Source organism: Balaenoptera acutorostrata, chromosome 4, assembly GCF_949987535.1.
Source record: "Balaenoptera acutorostrata chromosome 4, mBalAcu1.1, whole genome shotgun sequence".
In the NCBI taxonomy this organism is placed as follows: Eukaryota; Metazoa; Chordata; class Mammalia; order Artiodactyla; family Balaenopteridae; genus Balaenoptera; species Balaenoptera acutorostrata.
Window position 1 is genome coordinate 59,151,328 of NC_080067.1, and position 21,727 is coordinate 59,173,054.

The 21,727-nt window shown below is 36.3% G+C and overlaps 1 protein-coding gene across 1 annotated transcript in view; it reads left to right on the forward strand.

Moving 5' to 3' along the window:
- The window catches only part of NAALADL2 (N-acetylated alpha-linked acidic dipeptidase like 2), a 1,059,167-nt gene that overhangs the window by 216,530 nt on the left and 820,910 nt on the right, over positions 1-21,727 (forward strand). The window contains exon 2 of the mRNA XM_057545762.1: positions 7,347-7,848. Coding sequence (XP_057401745.1) covers positions 7,355-7,848 — 494 coding nt within the window. The 5' untranslated portion in view covers positions 7,347-7,354. The remainder of the gene's footprint in view (positions 1-7,346; positions 7,849-21,727) is intronic.

A 21,727-nucleotide genomic window follows, 5' to 3' on the forward strand; every position in this document is an offset into this window, starting at 1 on the left:
GCATATGATTTTGGATACCATAACATGGGCATGGTTGTATATCCAAATCTAGGAGTAAAAGATAAAAAGGAGACACACGGATTCCTCTGACTAGATAGAGAAAAATACTGATAGCTTACCAACATGGAAATTGACAACTACAAAAAGAGATAACTCAGAAAAAATGAAAATAAACTCTTCAGCTAAGACTGACAGCCTTGTGATTACCAAGTGAGATTAGGGGAAGGCTGACTGAGCCTCAGAAGACCCCACAGATGCCCTTCTGCACCCTGACTTCAGTGAAGCTCAACTACAGTAAAAGTCAATTTCAGTGGCTTTCCTTAGACAGACTATCAGAGTTTTTTTCCCGCTACTCTTCTTTATTTTATGGTTTGTGGTGTCATTTATCTCATGTATGTGCATCTCTAATGTAAGCCACATCCATACTCTGAAGGGGAAAAGAATGTAAATTCTGTAGAAGTAAATAAATACTCTAAATACTTTACTGTAAATGGAAATGATGACCAGGAAGAAAACAACAGAAGATTCTTTAGAATCTAGGGGGAAATCAGACACTAAAAGGACCAGGAAAGGAGTCATGGAACTGTTTACACATCCCTAAATAGAGTTTTGTGATGTTAGTGGAAATTGAAACTCCCATGATAGTTCGAACACTTAGTATTATATAGAGTATCTACCTGTTCAAGTAACCCATAGAGCGTACTCTATTATTTTAGGTCATTTAAATTAATTCTTCTCTTTGCCAAGTTCTATATTGAATTATATCATTCTAATATTGGAAAACCTTACTGTAAATACAGGAGCTCTCAGGTGGGCCCAACTAACCATTCAGTTAGAGTGTGTTACACAAATTGCTGTTATACACAGGTACCCAAAGAAAAGCAGGCCCACTCAGGGACCTGGCAGGTGGTCATACATATGCAAACGATATAAAACACATTTACACAAACTAGCTGGATTTCATCAAGTAATTTTCCCTCAGATGGTTTTGACTGCATTTTGCAATTTAAAGCTCATTAATTTGGCATCTTAGAAGCACACCTTTTACATGTCATTTAGAGATCAAGGTAACTCAGGCCTCAGAGTTAAATTTTAATTTTATACTCTCCAGCTTGATGATCTGCTCTGCCTAAATTCAGTGTGCTATTACCTGTTTCAGAGTAGGCTTGGCCTAATTTTTTTTTTCTAAAAATAAAGCACAGATAATAATTTCCCCTTTATAGACTCTTTATTCAGTTAGTGAAGCATGAACAACAATTATTGTCATTTCTTTTATGCAGTTAATATACAAATTTGCAATAAGGCATTCTTAACCACCTTTCCAGACACTGTAACAATTGCTGAGGCCATTTCACAAAACTAGATGGGAAAAATAATCTCATTATACCGAAAAATTAAGTTAGAGAACAGAGTGTTCTGAATTACTCTTTTTATAGTTTTATCTTTGGCCCTGCTCTCAAGCTGAGACCATTAAAGCTTTCAACAACAAAAAATTATTCCACAAATATGGGCTTTATTTGTACAAACTAGGTTCATACTGAAAAATTTATGTCAAGTGTTTTCAGCCTATAAGGAATATCCTTAAACTTAAATTTAAAAATTCTTCTGGGCACTCCTGGTTCACTGGTGCAGCATCTAAAGTAATGCTGCACGAAGGTGCATAATGAATACCTTTTGATGATGCACCAACACTTCTAAGAAATGCCTTTGCCTCAAATCAATCTGCTCCAACCAGCAAATAATTTGATATTCAAAGCTTCAGGAAACACTATATGAATATATTTTTTCCCCATTGTACAATAAAGATTCAATCATAGAACTGTCATCGGAAATTGAGATTCTGCCTTATGTTTTCAAGTTAATCTGCCAGACTCATTTATTTATTTTACTTGTAAAATAACTTTTACAAGTAGAAAAGCCTTTAGATGTGTTCGTAGTTCTAATAAGATCTATACAGTCTTTTATACTGGTTGAGTTAAAATACTATCTTTATCGTCATAGTCAGTGGATCAAGTCAACCACCTACGACAAACATGGTGTTCTACCAAAAACATACATAACCCATGTTCATGATTAATTATCACTAATTCCTGGAACTGTTAAACTGAATTCTTGAGCATTATGGAAAAGCTCTGTTGTTTTTGTAAATTGACTGAAAAGAAACTCAACTCTATAATAACAAGATATAGAATTGGTGGTTGCAAGTAAAATGTAATAACGACTTTTATGTACATATTAGCCACACTTCTATCTATCTGAACCACAGCTAATGATGAACAGATGCTTCCCCTTCAAAAGCGCTTGAGCACGCTGCTCCATCCCTCATTATCTCCAGGTTCTTGTTATTGAAACTTAAGCCCTCTGGTCATAATTTAATTTCGTTAAGTCTGTATTTTAAAATTGTAAGCTCCAAATCCTTCTATTTTCTTAAACTCTATAGAATTTCTGGGGTGGTGCTCTGTTAGTGGATCACTTACACCATGTTAGACCTTGTTATAAGCATCTTTAATAATTTATATCATTTACTCATGGTAATGCTGCAAATGCAGTGCTCTTATTATTTCCACTGTACAAATAAGGGATTTAAGCATAAAAAGATTAAGTGACTGGTCTAAATTACATAGCAGAGCTAGGACTTGAACCAGGTAGTCTGACTATAGAGTCTGCTAATTTAGAGATCGATAAGGTCAGGGCATTCATGTAATAAATTCCCTCATTGTGATTGCTGAGCAAGATAACGTGTCATAATCATATTTCTAAGTGACATTTGTAATATATAACTTATTAAAATGAAAGTTTTGTTTAACATGTATTTATCATCTAAAATATTTGCCAGCTGTTGTGTTAAGTTAGATTTGCAGCATCCAGAGACTGTATTTTATATATTGAAATTTCAGCCTATTTCTGTATTCATCTTTTATTTCTACATAATTTACTTAGTTTCAGCCAGTAAAAATGTGTGAAACAAAGCATTCGGAAGTATCAATTTATTTTAAACTACCCATATGCTTAGTAAAATTACTTCATTTTTTATTGATCTAAGCTTGTCATAGTGTAGAAGAAATACCTTTTAGTTCATCTTGTATTTGCTTTCTTTTCCTTAGAAAAGAATAAGTGTATATAAATGATAAATGTTTGAGTATATTGAATTTTAATAACAATTTAGCCTTTATTGTGGGCCTGGGTGGGAAAGGATTTCACCTAAGCAAGTAAGATATGTTGAAAACATGGGGAATGTATTGTACTTTTCATAAAAATTGCATTTTATAAAAAAAAGTATAATATAGAATGTACGCATGCTACAAATATTTCTGTTTTAAGAAATGTAGCAAGTTTCTATGACTGGTCTACACTTAAGTACATATTTTTGAGGGAAACATTCATGTGGTAGATTCTAAAATCTACTACATGTATTTTTTAAGTTACTCATATAGGGTAGCTATAAATAATATGACAACATAAATTAAATGAATAACGTACATCAGTTACAGAAAATATATGAAGTTTGGCATAATTATGCAATCATACCTAAGACATGCTGATTTTGCTGAAGATTTCTTTTTATAATATATAATTTCCGTTGTGGGAATTTGAAAGTTCTGTTGAAAAAAGTGTGATATTTCCTTTACTTGACCTCATGGGGAGTACGTTTTTAAAGAAAGCTACATTCTTTGTGGGACAAATGAAATAATTTGTGCATACTTTAAATATGTTATTAGTTTTATTTAATAGTTTGTTACTCAGTTTAAGTTTTGAGGAGTTCATTTTAAATACCTTAAGTGAAACAAAGCTGTCAGGGCAGAGGTTTATATTTTTGTAAAAAGCTATACTATTTTCCTTAAGGCAAGATAATTTTAAAGAAATTAATTTCTAATGGATTTATAATATAAATTTATCAAATAAGTGGTTAAATGCTTCATTATAGATGTTATCACATACTTATTTTCTTGGAAATTTTCCTAAAATACTTTGGTTTTTATTTTTTTATTTTTTATTTTTTTTTTTACATCAAGTGGCTTGATCTACCCAGATACTTCTCTCCTGGAAGATAGAATTTAGTGTAAATTTATAAATGTGTAATGAGTCCAAAAGTGGTAGTATGGGTGTCAGGCAGACATCCATCATGGTGAGGAGTTAATATCTGTATCTGCATTACATTCTAATTGATGGCTCTGTCTGATGTTTGAAAAGCGTTAAATTGCTGATGTACAGATGATGGAATACCTATTGTCAGGCTAGAAATGAAAACTCTTCCTCATCACTGCAGTTGGTTTGTAAATGATTTGTAGAGAAATGACTTTGAATGTTTGTATTAGAGGTCAGAATTAGAGATTTCACATTTCTGTAGTAACTTCTGTGTGCCAAGTCTTCCTTGAGCATAAAACACACTCTACAGTTCAATTCAAAACAAAAAAAAACCCAAAACCTTTAGAGAGACTCTGAGTCATTAAAATGGGAGGAAAAAAATCTAGAAAACTATATTGAGATAGTGTCTAAGTAAATCAATAATGCATAAACTGAACAGTTAGAGAAGTAAATATCATAATATCATGTCAAGATAGGAATTGATTGATATTTAAGCCAAACAAGAAAAAAAATTGACTACTGCCAAGATATTGCAGTATTTTGCAATGTACATTTAAAAAAATAGATTGTAGGGTATTTAACCCCACAACTTATTAGTTTACCACTAACTTATTAATCTCATATTTTTATAAAACCACAAATCACCTTGTGTGGCCCCAAACACCACTTTTCTCAGCCTAAAGAATGACTCAACTTTGGACCTCAGCTTCCTCTTCTGTAATATGAGAGAGGTTAGAATCATGGATTTTAAAGGATACTTTATTTCTACTGCCTTCAGGTTTTTCCTGTTCTCTAGTATTGTCTGGTACTATTTTTGTTGTTGTTGTTTTAACCAAGTATGATTTAAAGTCTTCTTCTGTCAGTTAATCAACCATCTCCTAACCTGTCTGAATAATTATCACTAACTCCATATATCACTCCTTTTCTCTGCTTGTCTTGATGTGACCAAAGACAGAATTCAAATAATGCACTTTCTTGAATCATCATGGAAACCAGGCCAAGCAGAAAAAAGGGAGAGGAAAAGAGGAAGGAAAAGAGAGAGGAACAAAAGGGGTCTGCAGAATCACTCCTGAGGCTGTTCTAATACGTAGTACCAACTAAGCATCTGCATGATAAGAGTTGGTATTTTTAAAAATATTTAGTATCTACATATAGACTAATTGTAAAAAAAAACCCCAAAAAACCCCAAAAACCTGTGGTATGATATACGTGTGTGTACATGTGTGTGTATTATGCAAGCTGTCCCCCTTCTCCACAATGTCCTGCAGAATTATATAATTTCTTCTGCATTATTTAATTCATTTTATTTCTTCCAACAATCCTTGACAATCCTCTCTCCTCTAATACCAGAAATATCCCTTCAAACCTATATAGCCTTCGTGACACTCAATGGATGTTTTAGGTTCACTGTCTCAATTATTCCTAGTGACAGCACTATGATGTTTATATTATCACCATGCCCATATCACAAATGAAGACCCTGAGTTGCAAAGAAGTTAAGCCTTTTGCCTACGGTCACCCTTTCCTAGCTTTTTCTCCAACTCTGGCTCGCACACCAGTCTGGGTTTTTCAAATGGTCCACATACCATGCACCGTGCACTTGTATTCCTCCGTGTGTTTATACCTTTTCCCCCGCCTGGCTGCTCTCCTCTCACACCCCTGGTGTGTCCTAGTTTAACTCCTCTTCTCTCTCCAGAAGTACCTCAGAAATAACTTTGGGTGGGGAATTATTTCCCATATTCTCTGCTAGAGTCTGTCACCCCTGAGTCTCCCTTGTGCTTTGCATATTTTATGTGACATACTTGTTTGTTCAAATGTCTGTCTCTCTTATTGAATCATTCCCTACTTGAGGAATAGGGACCCATTCATCTTTGTTTCCATTGCCTATCCCAGTACCTGATATGTATTAGGTACTCATCTTTATTGAATCAGCTTTGGACAAGAATAAATCAAAAATGGTATCGTAGCAGATGAGAAATCTAGTCAGAATTAGAATTTTTATTTTGTAAAGTTTAATATTTCATTGTACTTGAACTCTCTTAAACGTTCAGGACATTTTGATTTATATGGACCTCTGCCAGCCAGGATTGGAATTGTATATACCCATAATTCTGTACATAATGCCACTCCCTTTCATGAAGTCTTTGTTTGTATCTTTTTCATTCGAGTTCACTTGTTAACAACCCGCCCTAAGACACTTAGCAAATCAGTTGTCAGCTGAGCTCTGTTTTTCCACTCACCACAGTGGGGTCCATAGAAAAATCGTAAAACGTAGTGAGGGACCTTAGAATCTAGCTGGGATGACAAATCTAATACACAGAAAATTGAAGTATAAATACTCCTAATGTGCAACTACAATACACCAGTGTGTTACTGAATACAGACTGAAGACCACTTGTAGTTAATTAGTCCAGTTTTCCTAATACTGCTCTGCAGGATACAACAAACTGTCATCCAAAACTGTGTAGGGGAGAAAAGCCTCCATCTGCCACTCAGTAGCAAGGTTATGAAACTAAACTCTCCTATCCTGGCAAAAGGCTTCCCTCTTTGGATGGATGCCACCCCAGACTTTTACTTAAAGTTCAGCGAGCCAGGCCAATTCATGCCACTAATTCCATGGAACATGTTGGCTTTCTATGGTAGCCTTAAAGTTTTCCAGTCATTCTGATAACTCGTGACTAGGCAATATACCATGTTTTGCTTCTTAGATTTCTATAGAGGTGCTACTTCATTTTGTTGTTCTCATTCTTACCCTGAATTTGTGTTTTTAAAATTAGCTCTGGTAATGGAACTGATCCCAGGGTCTTTTTTTCCCCCCTTAACTTAACAAATCACACTTTATTGCTTCGGTCCTCAGTTTTTCTTAAAAGTGATTTTGATAATGTATAAGCTTAAACTTGGCTTTCATTGTAATACATTGTCATTAATGCAGTTGTGCATTTGTGACTTTAATTCTCCTGAACTTCAAAAGAATAGTGTGTGTTTGTCTGTGTGTGTATATTTTATGTCTTCTCATAGTTTTTGCATCAGGTGCCTTCTACTTTTATTTATTGTTTGTCTTTTTTTCCTATAGTAAACATCAACAGCAAAACATAAGATTAAATAATTAATATATGATTTTCTATAGGAATGAAGTATTTCCCCTGATTATAATCACTAAAATTTTATGAACAGCTAATATAGATTACTGTTTTGTTTTCACCTTGGAGGTTTTCTTTGTTGATTTGTTTTCAGAAAATATACTGCTCTTACTTTCACAGGTAAAAAGATGGCCTATCAGAAGGTCAATGCAGATCGAAGAGCTCCAGGACATTCACAGTACCTAGACAATGATGACCTCCAAGCCACTGCCCTTGACTTAGAGTGGGACATGGAAAAGGAACTGGAGGAGCCTGGTTTTGACCAGTTCCAGCTAGATAGTGCTGAGAATCAGAACCTGGAGAATTCAGAGACTGCAGACCTCAATCTTGATCCCATTCAACCAGCAACTTCACCCAAAGGAAGGTTTCAGCGACTTCAAGAAGAGTCTGACTATGTGACCCATTATACAAGATCTGCACCAAAGAGCAACCCCTGCAACTTTTGCCGCCTTTTAAAAATATTTTGCACAGCAATCATTTTATTTATTTCTGGAATTTTGATAGGCTATTACACACATAAAAATTGCTCTTCAAATGCTACATCTTCAGGAACACTTGATCTTCAGTTATACCAAGAGATTCTCAAGACAATCCAAGCCGAAGATATTAGGAAGTCTTTCAGGTAAGCATGCAAGAAATGGATGTTGGTGGGACGCATCTTCTGGGAAAGATGTCTTACAGGGAATATCATACTGTGATTTTTCTATCGTTTAAGGTTAGTCTTACAAGCTGGGAAACATAACTTACCAGCAACCCCTTCACAGAGGGGGTGCACATTTTCAGATTTACGATACTGTAATGCAAATTTATGGTGCTGCTTTAATAACTGATAATAAGAACTGTAACTACTGTGGAGACTAAAAGACTCCAGCCAGTGTATTTTCTCCCTCTTGGGAAAGCCCAGGTAAGCCAAATTGGGATGCAAAGATTGTTGGATGTGTGTATGTAATAAAAACTAGGGCATTAGCCATATGATTGAAATTTTTAATGACATCAGAATAAAATAAACTTGCTTTATGGACTGAAATAACTGTCAGGGGCTAAGACAAGCACTGCTAGTATTTGGTCCCCTGCATCACTGAGCTTCCCAGTTGAGTATTTTTATTGAAACACATTGCATTCCATATATTAGGCAATTCTAAAAGGTCACCTCTCTCTTTAAGGTAAGTTTGCATATGACCTCTCTAGCCAGAATGTGTTGTTAGTAAGTTAAATGATAAGAAAATATTTTTTTATCAGGCCTTAATAATTCTGAATTTTTGGGAAAATCTCCACTCATGTCATATAGCTATTGGGTAACTTAAATTTTGTTGCTTGATATATCATTAGCTTATATGTTGAATTGTAAAGGGTTCCCTAGTTAACATATTTATAGAAGTGAGGAACTGGAAGAGGAAGATTAGATATTAGCCTCCACATATGTCTTCCACACCTGGCAGTAAAGAACAATCCTAGGTGAATCATGTTTGTTGATTGTAGGTAGATGAGAGAGAGAGGGATACTAGGTCATAAGGATATTCCTTCTGGGTTACACTGACTTATTACCATCAAGGTGTTGGCACATGTGCATTTCTAGGGATCTTCTAGGGAGCATGACCACTGAAGAGGCATCATTTAATCTATGCGCTGAAATATCACATGTATTGAGGTTGGCAAATTATAATTCTCTTTCTGAATATCACATCTGAATGACTCGTGGGAATTTGTTTTCTACACCCTTCTATGTCTGCTATTTACTGTTGCATAAGCGTCTCTGGATGTGTCATATGCAGATACTAACAATTTCCATGGTATTTCTCAATGTAAAATTACTTATAGTGAATTGAGTGAAAGATATAGCATTGTCTTATAATGAATGATTGCATCAGTCAGGATCCAACCATAACAGAAAACTCCTTAAATATTTAAAGCAGAGGGCATTTAAAGTAGGGAAATAATTCCATCAGTGATGAAAAACTGAGAGGCCAATCAGGGGACACTGAGGTAGCCAAGAGATGAACAACAAAATGGAGCCATTACTAAACCTCCGCTGGAGAAAGGGAGTTGGGGTGACTTGATGGAAGCTGGAACTTTCTGCATACACAAATGCAGGGGTTGGGCTGGCAGTGGGGATGTAACCTCAGCCAGGGGCACTACTGAAGACAGAGTAAGAAGTACCATGGCTTCTCCCTTCCTCCTGCCCTCCTACCAGTTGTTCCATTGGTTGTCTGAACCCAGCACGCAGGCTGCTGACTCAGAGGCTGGGAAAACTCATCCCAAAGCGTTCAGATCCCTGCAGCAGGGGAAAGGCAAGGGGTCTGTCCAAAAATTAGATCTAACCAGCACAGGGATGTTATTTAAAGAGAGAGAGAGAGAGAGAAAGGAAGAAAGAAAATAGAAGAATTCCATAAAACTCTGTCTACTCTAACTTCATGGTGGACATTCGTTTCATTAGAAAAGTGTCTTCTGGAAAAGGATCCATGGATTTAACTCATTTTTCCTGAGCAACTGCTTAGTTTTTAATGATGGATGCAAAGAATCTCATAACCTAGCCTGCTTCCCTCTTTACTTTGGCTTTTAGTAAGTTCAGAGTCAAATTTGTATTGAAATCATAAAGAACTTACAGGCAAGCCTTTTGTATACTAACTAGCCTGCATATTTTCTCTCCTTATCTTCCTTTGGCTTTCTTTGCCTTATTTTTTTTTTTCCAGCATTGTAGACATTTAAAAAACTGACATGTCCTTTTTGTGAATAGGCAGCTGGTTCTAAAATGTTGAAAATGTATAATTAAGTAAATATATTCATCATTTCCCTCAGAATAGGAGTTGTATTACAATAAGGCTTATATTTTCTTAAACTCAAAAATCAACAAACTATATATTTAAAAAATATAACCACTGGCAGTTTTACTTCTAAGCAATATTCAGTGGTTGGGCATAAATTCACACTTATGTCCTGTCAGATAGCCACAGTTTTTTTCCTTGCTGAGATAATAGGTCTTTTTCATCAAAAAATAATATTTTGGTACAAATATGTTTACGTAACTTTCTTCGAATTACAACTCTTCATCCAAAGACAACTGTTCCCCCAGTAGTCGTGCTAACCACATGCCTTATTATGATTTCCTGTGTTTACTAAGTCATCTTGGCATTGGCTCTGTACATCATGGGTTCCTCTTGTTTCTTTTCATCAATTTATGATCAGTTTTGGGCTCTCACCGATCTACTGTCTTGTTCATCAGTTGCTGTATTTATTCTCTATTTGTTCTCCATTCCTGCCCATGCTCTAAGACTATGTCAGTTCTTGCCAAACATCCTAACAGTTATGCAATATAAAAGACACTCTTTTTATAATAGATTAGTTTGCAGACTCCATGAAGGAATGGACCAACTTGCTTTGCCCATCATTAGACTATTGTCCAGCAGACATTGAATAATTATTTTTCTAAGGGAGGAAATGAATGCATGAATAGGTGAGGAACAGATCTGTGTTTAATTCATCAATTTTATTATGTATTCTGAAAACCATTTTACTTACCATTTAGGTTTTTCATATTATGATTATATTCAAAGTATTATAAATAAAATTCTGATTTATAACATAATTATGAAATACTATATTATATAGTTGTAGTTACTCAGAGGCTATGCTATGTTCTGATTTTAGATAAGTGACAACTTAAATCAAAACCAGATACTGTAAAAATGCTAAAGTATCACTATTGATGTCTCATTTTCAGCTAAGGCTTAAATACATTGCTACTACTAGGACCAGTATGTAGAACTTCGGAGGAAAAAAGAAAAAAGATGGTATAAAACCTTGAGATGATGACCTTGTTGTAGCCTAGGAGAGGTTAGAGAAGCTGAGAACTAGGAGAGTGGAAAAAGGGGATTTTTGGAGAAAGCTGCTAATGGTGTTGTAAGCCCCAATCTTTTCTCAAGGAGGTAGCCTCAAGTCCAATGAAAAAGGGGTTTAATAGAACTACTTGGAAGAACTGGTGGTCTGCCTTTCTACCTAAGAAATCGAAATGACAAGTCACGGACTGGCTAGTTGTGGATAAAATTGCCAAAGAAGAGGTGGTGGTTTGGGGTAGCCTATGGCAAAGTTTGCTTCTAGGGACTCTATCCAAGCAGGGAGAGAGGGAGAGGGGAAGAGGAAGAGAAATCACTATGGTCTAAATGTTTGTGTCCCCCCCCCCCCCCGCAGGATTCATATGTTGTTGAAATCCTAATGCCCAATGTAATGGTATTTGGAGGTGGGGCTGCTGGGAAGGAGACGCTCAGGTCGTGAAGCTGGAGCCCTCGTGAATGGGCTGAGATTTTACACAAGAGACCCCACAGGACTTCCTAGTCCTTCCGTCAATGTGAGGACACAGGGAAAAGGTATCCTTTGTGAACCAGGGAGAGGGCCCTTATCAGCCACCACACCAAATCTGCCAGTGCCGTGATCTTAGAATTCCCAGACTCGAGAACTATGACATAATGTTGATAAGCCAACCAGTCTGTGGTACTTTGTTATAGCAGCCCGAAAGGACTAACAGAAAGAGAGAGATAGCGGGGTAGGAGCAAGCAAGCTTTCTGCATGGCTGAAAGGAACTTACCAGAGACAGAGCTAGAGGTCTGGTCAGATGCCTGGAAGAAGGAAGAAGGAGGTGGAGGAGAGTGTATTCCTCATGTTAAAGGAAGGTGAGAAATCCCCAGTCGTGGGATGGGTGGGTGGGTCTCCAAAGAACTGATGAAGCTGGACAAGTGGAAAATTCAGCTGACTACTCCTGCTACAGTCAGAGTACCATGCCAGTTCTAGAGAGTTCCTGGCCAGTGAGAACCTTTTGCTCCTGCTTTAGCTATTCTCACTTGCTCTGTTGCAACCCTGGAGGTGTCAGAAGCTCTGAGAAAGGAGATGTAAAAACACAAAGAAGAGAAGAAACTGACTCTTCTCCTTTCCTTGGCTGTAAGTTTCCCAATCTAGAGATGGTCAAAAAGTGGGGAAAAGTTCAAAGTTCTGACTATTAAATGACACTGAACCTTTTAATTACTCACTGGAGGAACTCAGGTCACTTAACAGTGACCAGAATTACTGGTTTGTTTTTTTTTTTTTTTAATTTTATTTATTTATTTATTTATTTATTTATGGCTGTGTTGGGTCTTAGTTTCTGCTCGAGGGCCCTCTCTGGCTGCGGCAAGTGGGGGCCACTCTTCATCGCGGTGCGCGGGCCTCTCACTATCGTGGCCTCTCCCGTTGCGGAGCACAGGCTCCAGACGCGCAGGCTCAGCAGTTGTGGCTCACGGGCTTAGTCGCTCCGCAGCATGTGGGATCCTCCCAGACCAGGGCTCGAACCCGTGTCCCCTGCATTGGCAGGCAGACTCCCAACCACTGAGCCACCAGGGAAGCCCGAATTACTGGGTTTTTAATCCAGAAACAGGAAAAAACAAAAAAAACTAACCCCAATTAATATAAATGGGAGGAAAAAAGTGCTGTATGATTACATTCCCTGAGTCATGCTTGCTCAGTGTAGAGATTACACATGTGCTATTTTTAGGTGTAATGTTTTAGAAAAAAACACATTTGAATAATGTGTTGATTCAGAGGATCATTGATAGACATATTGACATATTGACTGCATATTCCAGTTTAAGGACCTAGTTATCCCATAATAAAGCCCACATAAGCCAACTACTTGATATCATATTGATCAAATAAAAGAAAATCATTTTCAACATTAGCACAGGAATATGAACACCGTGTGTGTGTGTATGTGTGTATTAATCAGTCTTCTAATAAGATTCTCCTGGTCACTTCTGCAAACACTTGTTGCTATTTGAAAAAGGCATTCACTCTTTTACAGTGGTGGTTGATTTCTTTCATGTATCTTCATGTAAACAGATGGGGTATGTTCAGATGTATATTGGATATATTCAGATGCGTGAGATTTAAAATAGGCCATTAAAAGTTGCATTCATGCATGCTTTTGGTGACTTGGAACAGTAACTAGATAATGCAAGTTTATTGTAAGCATCAAAACAGGAGGCTGGGCTCACACAATAATCTGTGAATAGAGATTCATTTGACTAGCCTTGTTGATAAGGAATTTGGATCCAATCAACTCCAGGGACCCTAGTAGCCACAGTCCTCTAATTTTTACTAAAGGGTTGAACCACCAAAGTGATTTATCTCCCTTTCCATCTGTACTACTTTTTGTTTGCCTTATTCTTCTCCCAGTACCCACTGCTATGTTCTCCAATACATTATTCCTCCATTCCTCTTCTAGCCTATGGGGCTAGAATGAAATATGATTGTTTTCCCTTTGGGGGTCAGCGATGGTTGTGATTCTGTCAAGTGCTTATCCCTGGTCTAATCAGATTTGGCCAATTGGGATGCTGGTCATCGTGTATAAAATGTCTACTTAGGGCTGTTAGGAGAGCTCTTTAACTTAGAAGAAGCTTAAATGACTGGTACATGTTTTATTTCTACTATATAATAAAGTCACAGAGCCTTTATCATATATATTGTTGAATGAATGACCTATATGTGTGTACATATGTATATGTATATGCATACTAAAGATCATAAGCACATTGCTGAACAGAGTAAAGCATGTTGAAAGCTTCAAAATTTAGTTACCTAATATAATATTATAATAATAATTGAAGTGAATAAACCAGTGAGGTTAAGTATATTTTTGAATGCAGGAATGTTGCCTTTTGACAGCTGTAGATGCTGTGAAATGGTGAGAAGAAAAGGAGAAAATGTGGTACTCTAATTATGGTTAATATGGTATCTTTTTTTTATGGAAGGGGCATTATTTTTTTTTTCTTCTTATAAGTAAAATGTATACAGAAGGTTGGAAAAAAGTAAAAACCACCCATAACCCTACCACCTTTTCCCCCATAATTTTATTCTTTCTTTCTTTCTATCTTTACCTATCAAGAAGCAAAATTGTATTGTACCATGTATATTTTTTTGATATCTGCTTTTGAATTTTTTTCCACTTACAATATATTGAGAACCATTTTTCAAACCAATGAATACAGAATTGAATCATTACATTAAAATGCTGCTGGCATTCCCTTATGTAGAGGACATGAATTTATTGAGCCTGTTCTTTATAAATGTACATTTAGTTTGTCTCTACAAACATTTTCATACATAAGTCTTTGTGTGCTTATTTAATTATTCCCTTCTGATAAATTCCTGGAAGCAGATCACAGATTCAGGGAGTTGAAATTTGTTTAGTTGTTTGCTTTGTGTTAGTTACCAAATTGTCTTGTAGGGCTGCCAGCCTTCTAGGTCCTCATTATTTTTTTTGTTTTGATAGGCCAAAAATAGTGTTGACAAACTTTTATATCTTAATTGACCATTCATGTTTCTTTTTGCATGTATGAACCTTTTATAATTAAAAAAACTTATGTTTACTGAATATTATAGTAGAAAAATAGTCTATTACTTTATGTAATCTTTCTGGATTTTATTTAGTTGATGTATTTTATTTGTTAACAAATGAACAATAAAATAAAATCCCTAGATTTTTTAAAATATCTGCATTATTTGGACAGGGGCAATATTTTTCATCATTCTCTGGCTTGGTACAAGTAATTAACCATGAGTTAAGTTATACTGTGAAATGATCTTTACAAATATTAAGTAAAACACCACATTTTCTTAGCTGTTGATTAACTCTTCAAAAGTTTAGAAAATGTTATAAATTATCTTCGGTGATTTTTCTCTCCTCTGATCCCACAGGGCTATATTTTTTGCTGTTACACTTTAAAAATGCAAGGCTTGATGATGGTGATACCATCAGCAACTGTTCTCTGGTTTCCAGCTGTACTTTCCAGCCATCTTTCTGCCCCTCCTCTGTCTTGAACTATATTTTGGCTTCTGTCTTTTCTACTGTTTGTGTTTTTTGTTCCTTTCCAATTTCAGTATTTAGAGGGATGAGAGCAGGAATGTTGGGAGATACAAAGAAGGCAATAAAGCAACTGGCATTTGAATTGGAGAAAAACATGTAAATGTATTTAAAAAGTGCACATGATTCAATTTATGCAAATGACAGCAGAATGAATTTAACAGTAATAGAGTGATGGTTCCTAAAGGAAGTAATTAGCTATTCTATCATTGATCTCTCCAGATAACAAATGCACATTGTCTTAAATTTAATCACAAAAGGAATACAAAGGATTAGATTTATTTAATTATCCATAGTATTTTATTGCTCTGGACTTGAAATAAAGCAACTGCTTCACTCAGTTTCTCAGTGTCATGTAGAGTGACATTAATTCTCTTAAATGTCTGGCTCAACTCAGATAAAAGCTTATGCCTTTCACAATTCTTAGGCATTTGTCCGAAGCAAGAGCCACATCCACCAATAAGATGAATGAGGATTATTGACAGAGGGTCTTTGAGTGCAGTGGCCACCTTCTCAATCCTAGGCATTCTTTGAGGGCGGCTCAGGTGCCTCAGTGAAAGCCTGAGACCTAACCACTGGACCCCAGGGAATTCCCATGATTCCCTTTTTTGATCTCCCACCAATTGAGTTCCCTCTTTCCTTGAAACTCTCAGTACTTCATTTTCTCTCTCTTTGTTGACATAAACTAACCTTCTACCTTGCAGTGGAGAAAGAACTATGAGTCTGGCCCAGTCCTTGAGTCATAGTATGTGGACACTCAGTAAATCTTTATTGCAGGAGACAGTGCACCCAAAATATAGACCTACTATAATTTTTTTAAAAGAACATATACTTCTGGCTATTCATGTGCATTACTGAAATTCAAAATTATATATATATATATATATATATATATATATATATATATATATATATATATATATATGTATGTATCAGACCTTTGCCTTTTTAACATATTTTATATACATTCTCATAGCATGTGCTAAAAGGTTGATTTTGAAGGTAGAGGATTTTCTTTTCTCTAATGAAAACATGTGTTGTGTGTCTGCTGTATTCCAGGCACTTTGCCAGTCACTCGACAGGTTTTAATGACATTCTGTTTAATCTAGAAAGCATTTCCTTTCTATAAAGAAGAAATGAAAGTAAAAATTGCACAGAAAGGTACTTCTATAATCACAGGTTTGATGGAGGTGCAAAGTAGATTCCCTCACAGATCTTTTCATGCCCTGCCAGTGTCAGGAAAGGGTTGTCTCAGACTAGGGCCAGTTCAGCCTGAAGGCTTGCTTTCTTCCTTCTCAATGGTCAAGTAGAATCAAAGGGTTCTCCCCGCACCTTCTCCCTTTCCCCCCACCCTATCCCTCATCTCCTGCCCTCTCCCTGCTCCCTACGCACACACATTATTTTATCCTCGAGGTTATGTACTACAATTAGGTTACTTACTTTCCTAGTAAGCAAATTTTATTTATCTTTTTCACCAAATCTGTCTCTCTTGTGAAACACCAGGAGTAAGTTAGATTGTTAAGGATGGAAATGCAGGAACTCTTTGTTTTTCAAATTTGGTTTTGTCTTAATGGGAGGAATATATTTTACATGATGAAAGGACTCTTTTGCAGTGATGGTCAGTGAAATATTTTTGTTAGATATATCAAGGTCATCTGCCCTTACTGGCTGCCTATCCTGAAAACCGCTCAAACTTAAGGCTCATCACATTTTTCTTGTATCTTTCCTTCATTGACTGTAATAGTCATTTTCATCCATTCACTTCTTGATCTTATTCATTCCAAAAAAGGAACAAGATCAGTCAGATGTAGTACAAGGGAATAAATAAACCATTTCCTTTGAGGATCAAGTATGTCAGTTTCCTGTGGATTCACTTGACTTCCCGACACTCTTGCGATAGAAAAGTTGGTAATGATCACATTCAGTAGAGTGAAGTACAGTTAAACATGGAAAGGTTGGGAACTGATTACATACTTCTCTCTTTCATGTTCCTTTTTAATGTCAGTGAAATCAAGATTCAAATAGCAGACATGGCCCTTGGAGATTTGCAATTTGAAAATCTCAATCCATGCTTTAGAATTTAAGCAAAGTATTTGACAATTGCAGCTAAAAGCATTAATCCCATAATCTCATCAGGCTAGTTTACAAGAGAAAAATTAAAATATATATGAAAAGAGATAATTTGATTTTGTAAACATTGCATAAAGTATTTTATTATAGTTACCTAAAAAAATTTAAATGGATGTTTCTAGCTGATGGGAGAGAAAGTAGATTTGGCTGGTAATTCAGATATTTAAAAATGGATGATGAAAACTTCCTCTCCACTGCCCCCATCTTGGGAAACTATAACAAAATAGATAGGTGATATTATTTCCCAAATGTTAGATGCTTATATAAGTACACTGTGATGGTTATTTTTATATATCAACTTGGCCAGGCCACAGTGCACAGATGTTTGGTCAAACATTATTGTAGATATTTCTGTGAAGGTATTTTTTAAAAAATGAGATTGACATTTAAATCAGTAGACTTTGTGTAAAGCAGATTATCTTTAATAATGTGGATGGGTTTCATCCAATCAGTTGAAGGCCTTACTAGGAAAAGACTGACCTCTCAGGAAGAAGAAGAAATTCTACCAGCACACTGAATGCCTTTGGACTTTAACTACAGCTCTTCCCTGAGTCTCCAGCCTACTGGTCTATCTTACAGATTTTGGACTTGCCAAGCTTCCACAGTTGCATAAGCTGACTCCTTAAAATAGATATCTCCCTCTCTCTATATATACATCCTGTTCTCTTTCTCTGGAGAACCCTAACTAATAATACATGCAGATTTAGGAAACTTAAATAAACCAATACAATTTGGCTGTTTTTTTTTTTTTTTTTTTTTTTTACTTTAGAATAACGTAGTCAATCTTTAGGGTTAAACTGAATAATATGGAAAATTGATACTGAATTTTTTTTTAAAGCCAATGCTCATCATTACCCTTATTTCATTAATTTCAGATCTTATTTTTAATGTAAAATACATTTATAGGATAGAATTTGAAATTACATTCAAAGTGTCTACCACCTATTTCAAATATTTTAAAAATGCTTAATTTTCTCAACTTGGTTTGGTGGCACCAAAATGTAATCAACTTCCCAAGCAAAAATGCTTTTTCCAAATTTTACAAGAGTCATTTTTATCTAGGAAAAAAATGGCATTGAAGTTCCCTTCCCTTTCATTATAACTGGAGCAAATGTATTAAATTTTATATGCCTGATTTGGGAAATCAGTTTCTGTCTTCAATAACTGATTGTGTGTTATAGCTGGGCCCTTTACAAATGAAGTGCACTTCTATTGCTTAAAAATTGCTTTCCTGTGCAACATGATGTAGTAATGAATTAAATCCAAATGAGCCTTATATTCACAATGTCATAATATGTAACTCGTCCCCTGTGGAACTTTTTTATTATCTCATACAAGGTAAGCTAATGTCTTCCTCTCATGACTCACTTCTCAGAAGGGTATGCAGGTTTCAGTATTAGAAACAAAGAAAGAAAACTATAATTTGAGATCAAATTACCTTTTTATAAACTCTTTAAATCAGAGAGGACCTTATCATGTCCCAAAATATGCAAATCAAATTCTGATAGAACAAGAAACAAAAGAAGTCGTTCCAGTTCTGTGGAGTACATTTCTCTCTGTGAGAGAAAAATGAAACTGAACATTTTGCTTTGTTTCTGCACTGAACAGAAATGTGTGCAGGTGGTTTTTACCTTCAATAAAAATAAAATAAGTGTGGGCGTTTTCTGGCTATTTCTTCACTTGCTTTCATCATATTAACTCTATTCTGTAGGGAACAACTTGTAAAATCAGCTTGTGCCAATATTGTAGTTCAAGCTGCTACAGAGATTAAAAAGTTCTAATTTATTAGCCTGATAATTTTTGTAATTTGATGAAACACATCAGATATCCTCTTATTATAGCTGCCTTCGATGTGTCTGAGTGGCATATTGGAATTTAGCTGGGTATTTCAGAATATATCTTGCTATTCATATGGGCAAAGAGCAAAGGGAGAAAAATGTTTATTTTAGCCCAGAGGGTGCAGCCAAGATAAATTGTATCAGGTTTTCATAGGCGTTTGCTTCTTGTGGCTTCCTATGGGTTTTTCTCTTGGCCAGACCCTTGAAGATATTTTTCTGCATCTTGCTCTTGTGAGCCATAGCTGGATCTGAATCAGTTGCTGCTGGCATACCACATGATAGAGATCTAAGCCTTCATTCTGCCATTCTTATTTAAAGTAGAAAACCTAAATTCCCATATGATCTGTTTCTCCTGGTTCAAATTTTTAAATTACGTTTCAATCAAAGACTTCAAATAATACACAAAAGTAAGCACATTATCTATTTATATAGAAAAGTACTAGGGAATTAGAGGCAAAGTCCAAGCCATACACTGTTACAGGGAAAGGAGACACCTCAACTTTCTAATTTAAGGGTTTGTATTCTTAATCAAATTTATATTCCATTAAAAAAATAACACCTGATGGCCTACCATCGAAGACTTATTCAGTGCCCTTTAACATCAGTGCATTTCCTTATGCATGTATTTATTTAATGACTATTTCTTGTGAGCCTACTGTGTGCTGGGCTAGCGACAAAGCAATGAACAAGACATACAAAGTACCTGCATTTGTGGTGTTTATGTTCCCACTGGCCAGAGGGAATCAATGGGAACATACTTGTTCTGTAAACTAAGCATAATGAAACAAAATGATACATTGTGGTCAGTTAGGAAGGGAGGGAGGGAGGGAGAGATTGACTAATTTGCAGAGGTCTCTACCGGGTTAATTTTGGATGAAGTGGTCAATTCAGTTTCAAATGGACACTTACTGTGGACCAGTCCCTCTGGACCTCTACCCCAGGCTGCCTATGGGACTGTACATTACTTAGCAGCTGTCTGGCACAGCCTGTCTCTCCTCCCTGCTCAGTGGACTTCCACGGAGCTCTTCTCCTGCTAATTTATTTGCTTTTTGCCACTACTTTTGCAAATAAACGACAACAAAAAATACAAAACTAACCCACTTGTAAAGAGTGAGTTTAGTAGGAAGCAAGCAGATGGGAGGAGATGGTGACCTCTGACCACCCTTGAATTTCTATTTATTTGTAATATCCAACATGGAATTTAACTGTTCCAAATAAGAAACACTGCTCCATTGCTGTCTCTCTTTAAAATTACTGAAGATAGGGTCACTTACTTAAAGTTCTGTTTTTCTTCCCAAAATAGCCTCATTTCTCAGGATTGCCTTATCCCTGCCTGTTGTTTTTGTTTAGTTTTTTTCCCATAAATTCCACATTACATAATAAGTAAAATCTTTCTTATAACTCAGTCTTATTCTGAAATAACCATTCTAAGGATGATATGTTAACCCTGGATTCTTCAGTTCTTAGTTCTTGTTTAATCAGTTGCAGCCTTTTGAAAGAGTTGCAGTTTGCTAATTATATGTAATTATGATCTGACACCCAGTGGTACATGTTAGCTTTTTAAGGCTGCAGGCAGTATCCATGAGAGAGTTGCTTTACAGATAAGAAAATTCACTTGAATATTTTTTGTTTAATTTTCTTAACATCTACATATATTGCAACTGAGTCCTTCAAATGGGTAGGGACAGGGTATTGGAAGTTGTTCTACTCCAGCCTTTTTGGTGGAAAATGTTACCGTTTTGGCAGGAAATGTCCAGAAGGAATTGGGACCAGAGGATTTGAGAAGTCTCAAGGTATGGGTTCTCAGAATTGGGAAAGTAGCAGCTTTGTGGTAATCATGCAGGTAGAGAAGATAGTGATTACTGCTAGCGATTTTCAATCCAGAAATAAAAATCTTTTCCTGTTCTGGGAATAAGGGCAAACTAAATGACAGACAGTATTGGTATTAAGCATTGCTACAATAGTCTGTAAGCAGGAAAAATAAATTTGGGTCTTGGGGGAAATGTCACTTGGAAGATAATTTGCTGATTGGTTGGGGGAAAAAGCTGTGAAAATGACACAGGATGACAAAAAAATTGGAAAACTAGGGAACAATTTGAAGTGAGAGAAATAAGATGACAATCACCAGCAAAACAAGTTAAGTTTTCCTTCTGCCAGGTGATTGATTTTTTTTTTTTAATTTTATTTTTTTATTATTTATTTATTTATTTATTTATTTATTTATTTTTGGCTGTGCTGGGTCTTCGGTTCGTGCGAGGGCTTTCTCTAGTTGCGGCAAGTGGGGGCCACTCTTCATCGCGGTGCGGGGACCGCTCTTCATCGCGGTGCGCGGGCCTTTCACTATCGCGGCCCCTCCCGTTGCGGGGCACAGGCTCCAGACGCGCAGGCTCAGCAGCTGTGGCTCACGGGCCCAGCTGCTCCGTGGCATGTGGGATCTTCCCAGACCAGGGCTCGAACCCGTGTCTCCTGCATTAGCAGGCAGATTCTCAACCACTGCGCCACCAGGGAAGCCCCTGCCAGGTGATTTAAGAGAGGGTTTCTAGCTTAGAAACCTGGGTTAGAAAATAACCCAGGAAGGAAAGGCTACCATGAGAATCTAGTCTAGAAAATTGTTAGAAGGGAAGAAAAGAGGCTACAATAGAAGCTAA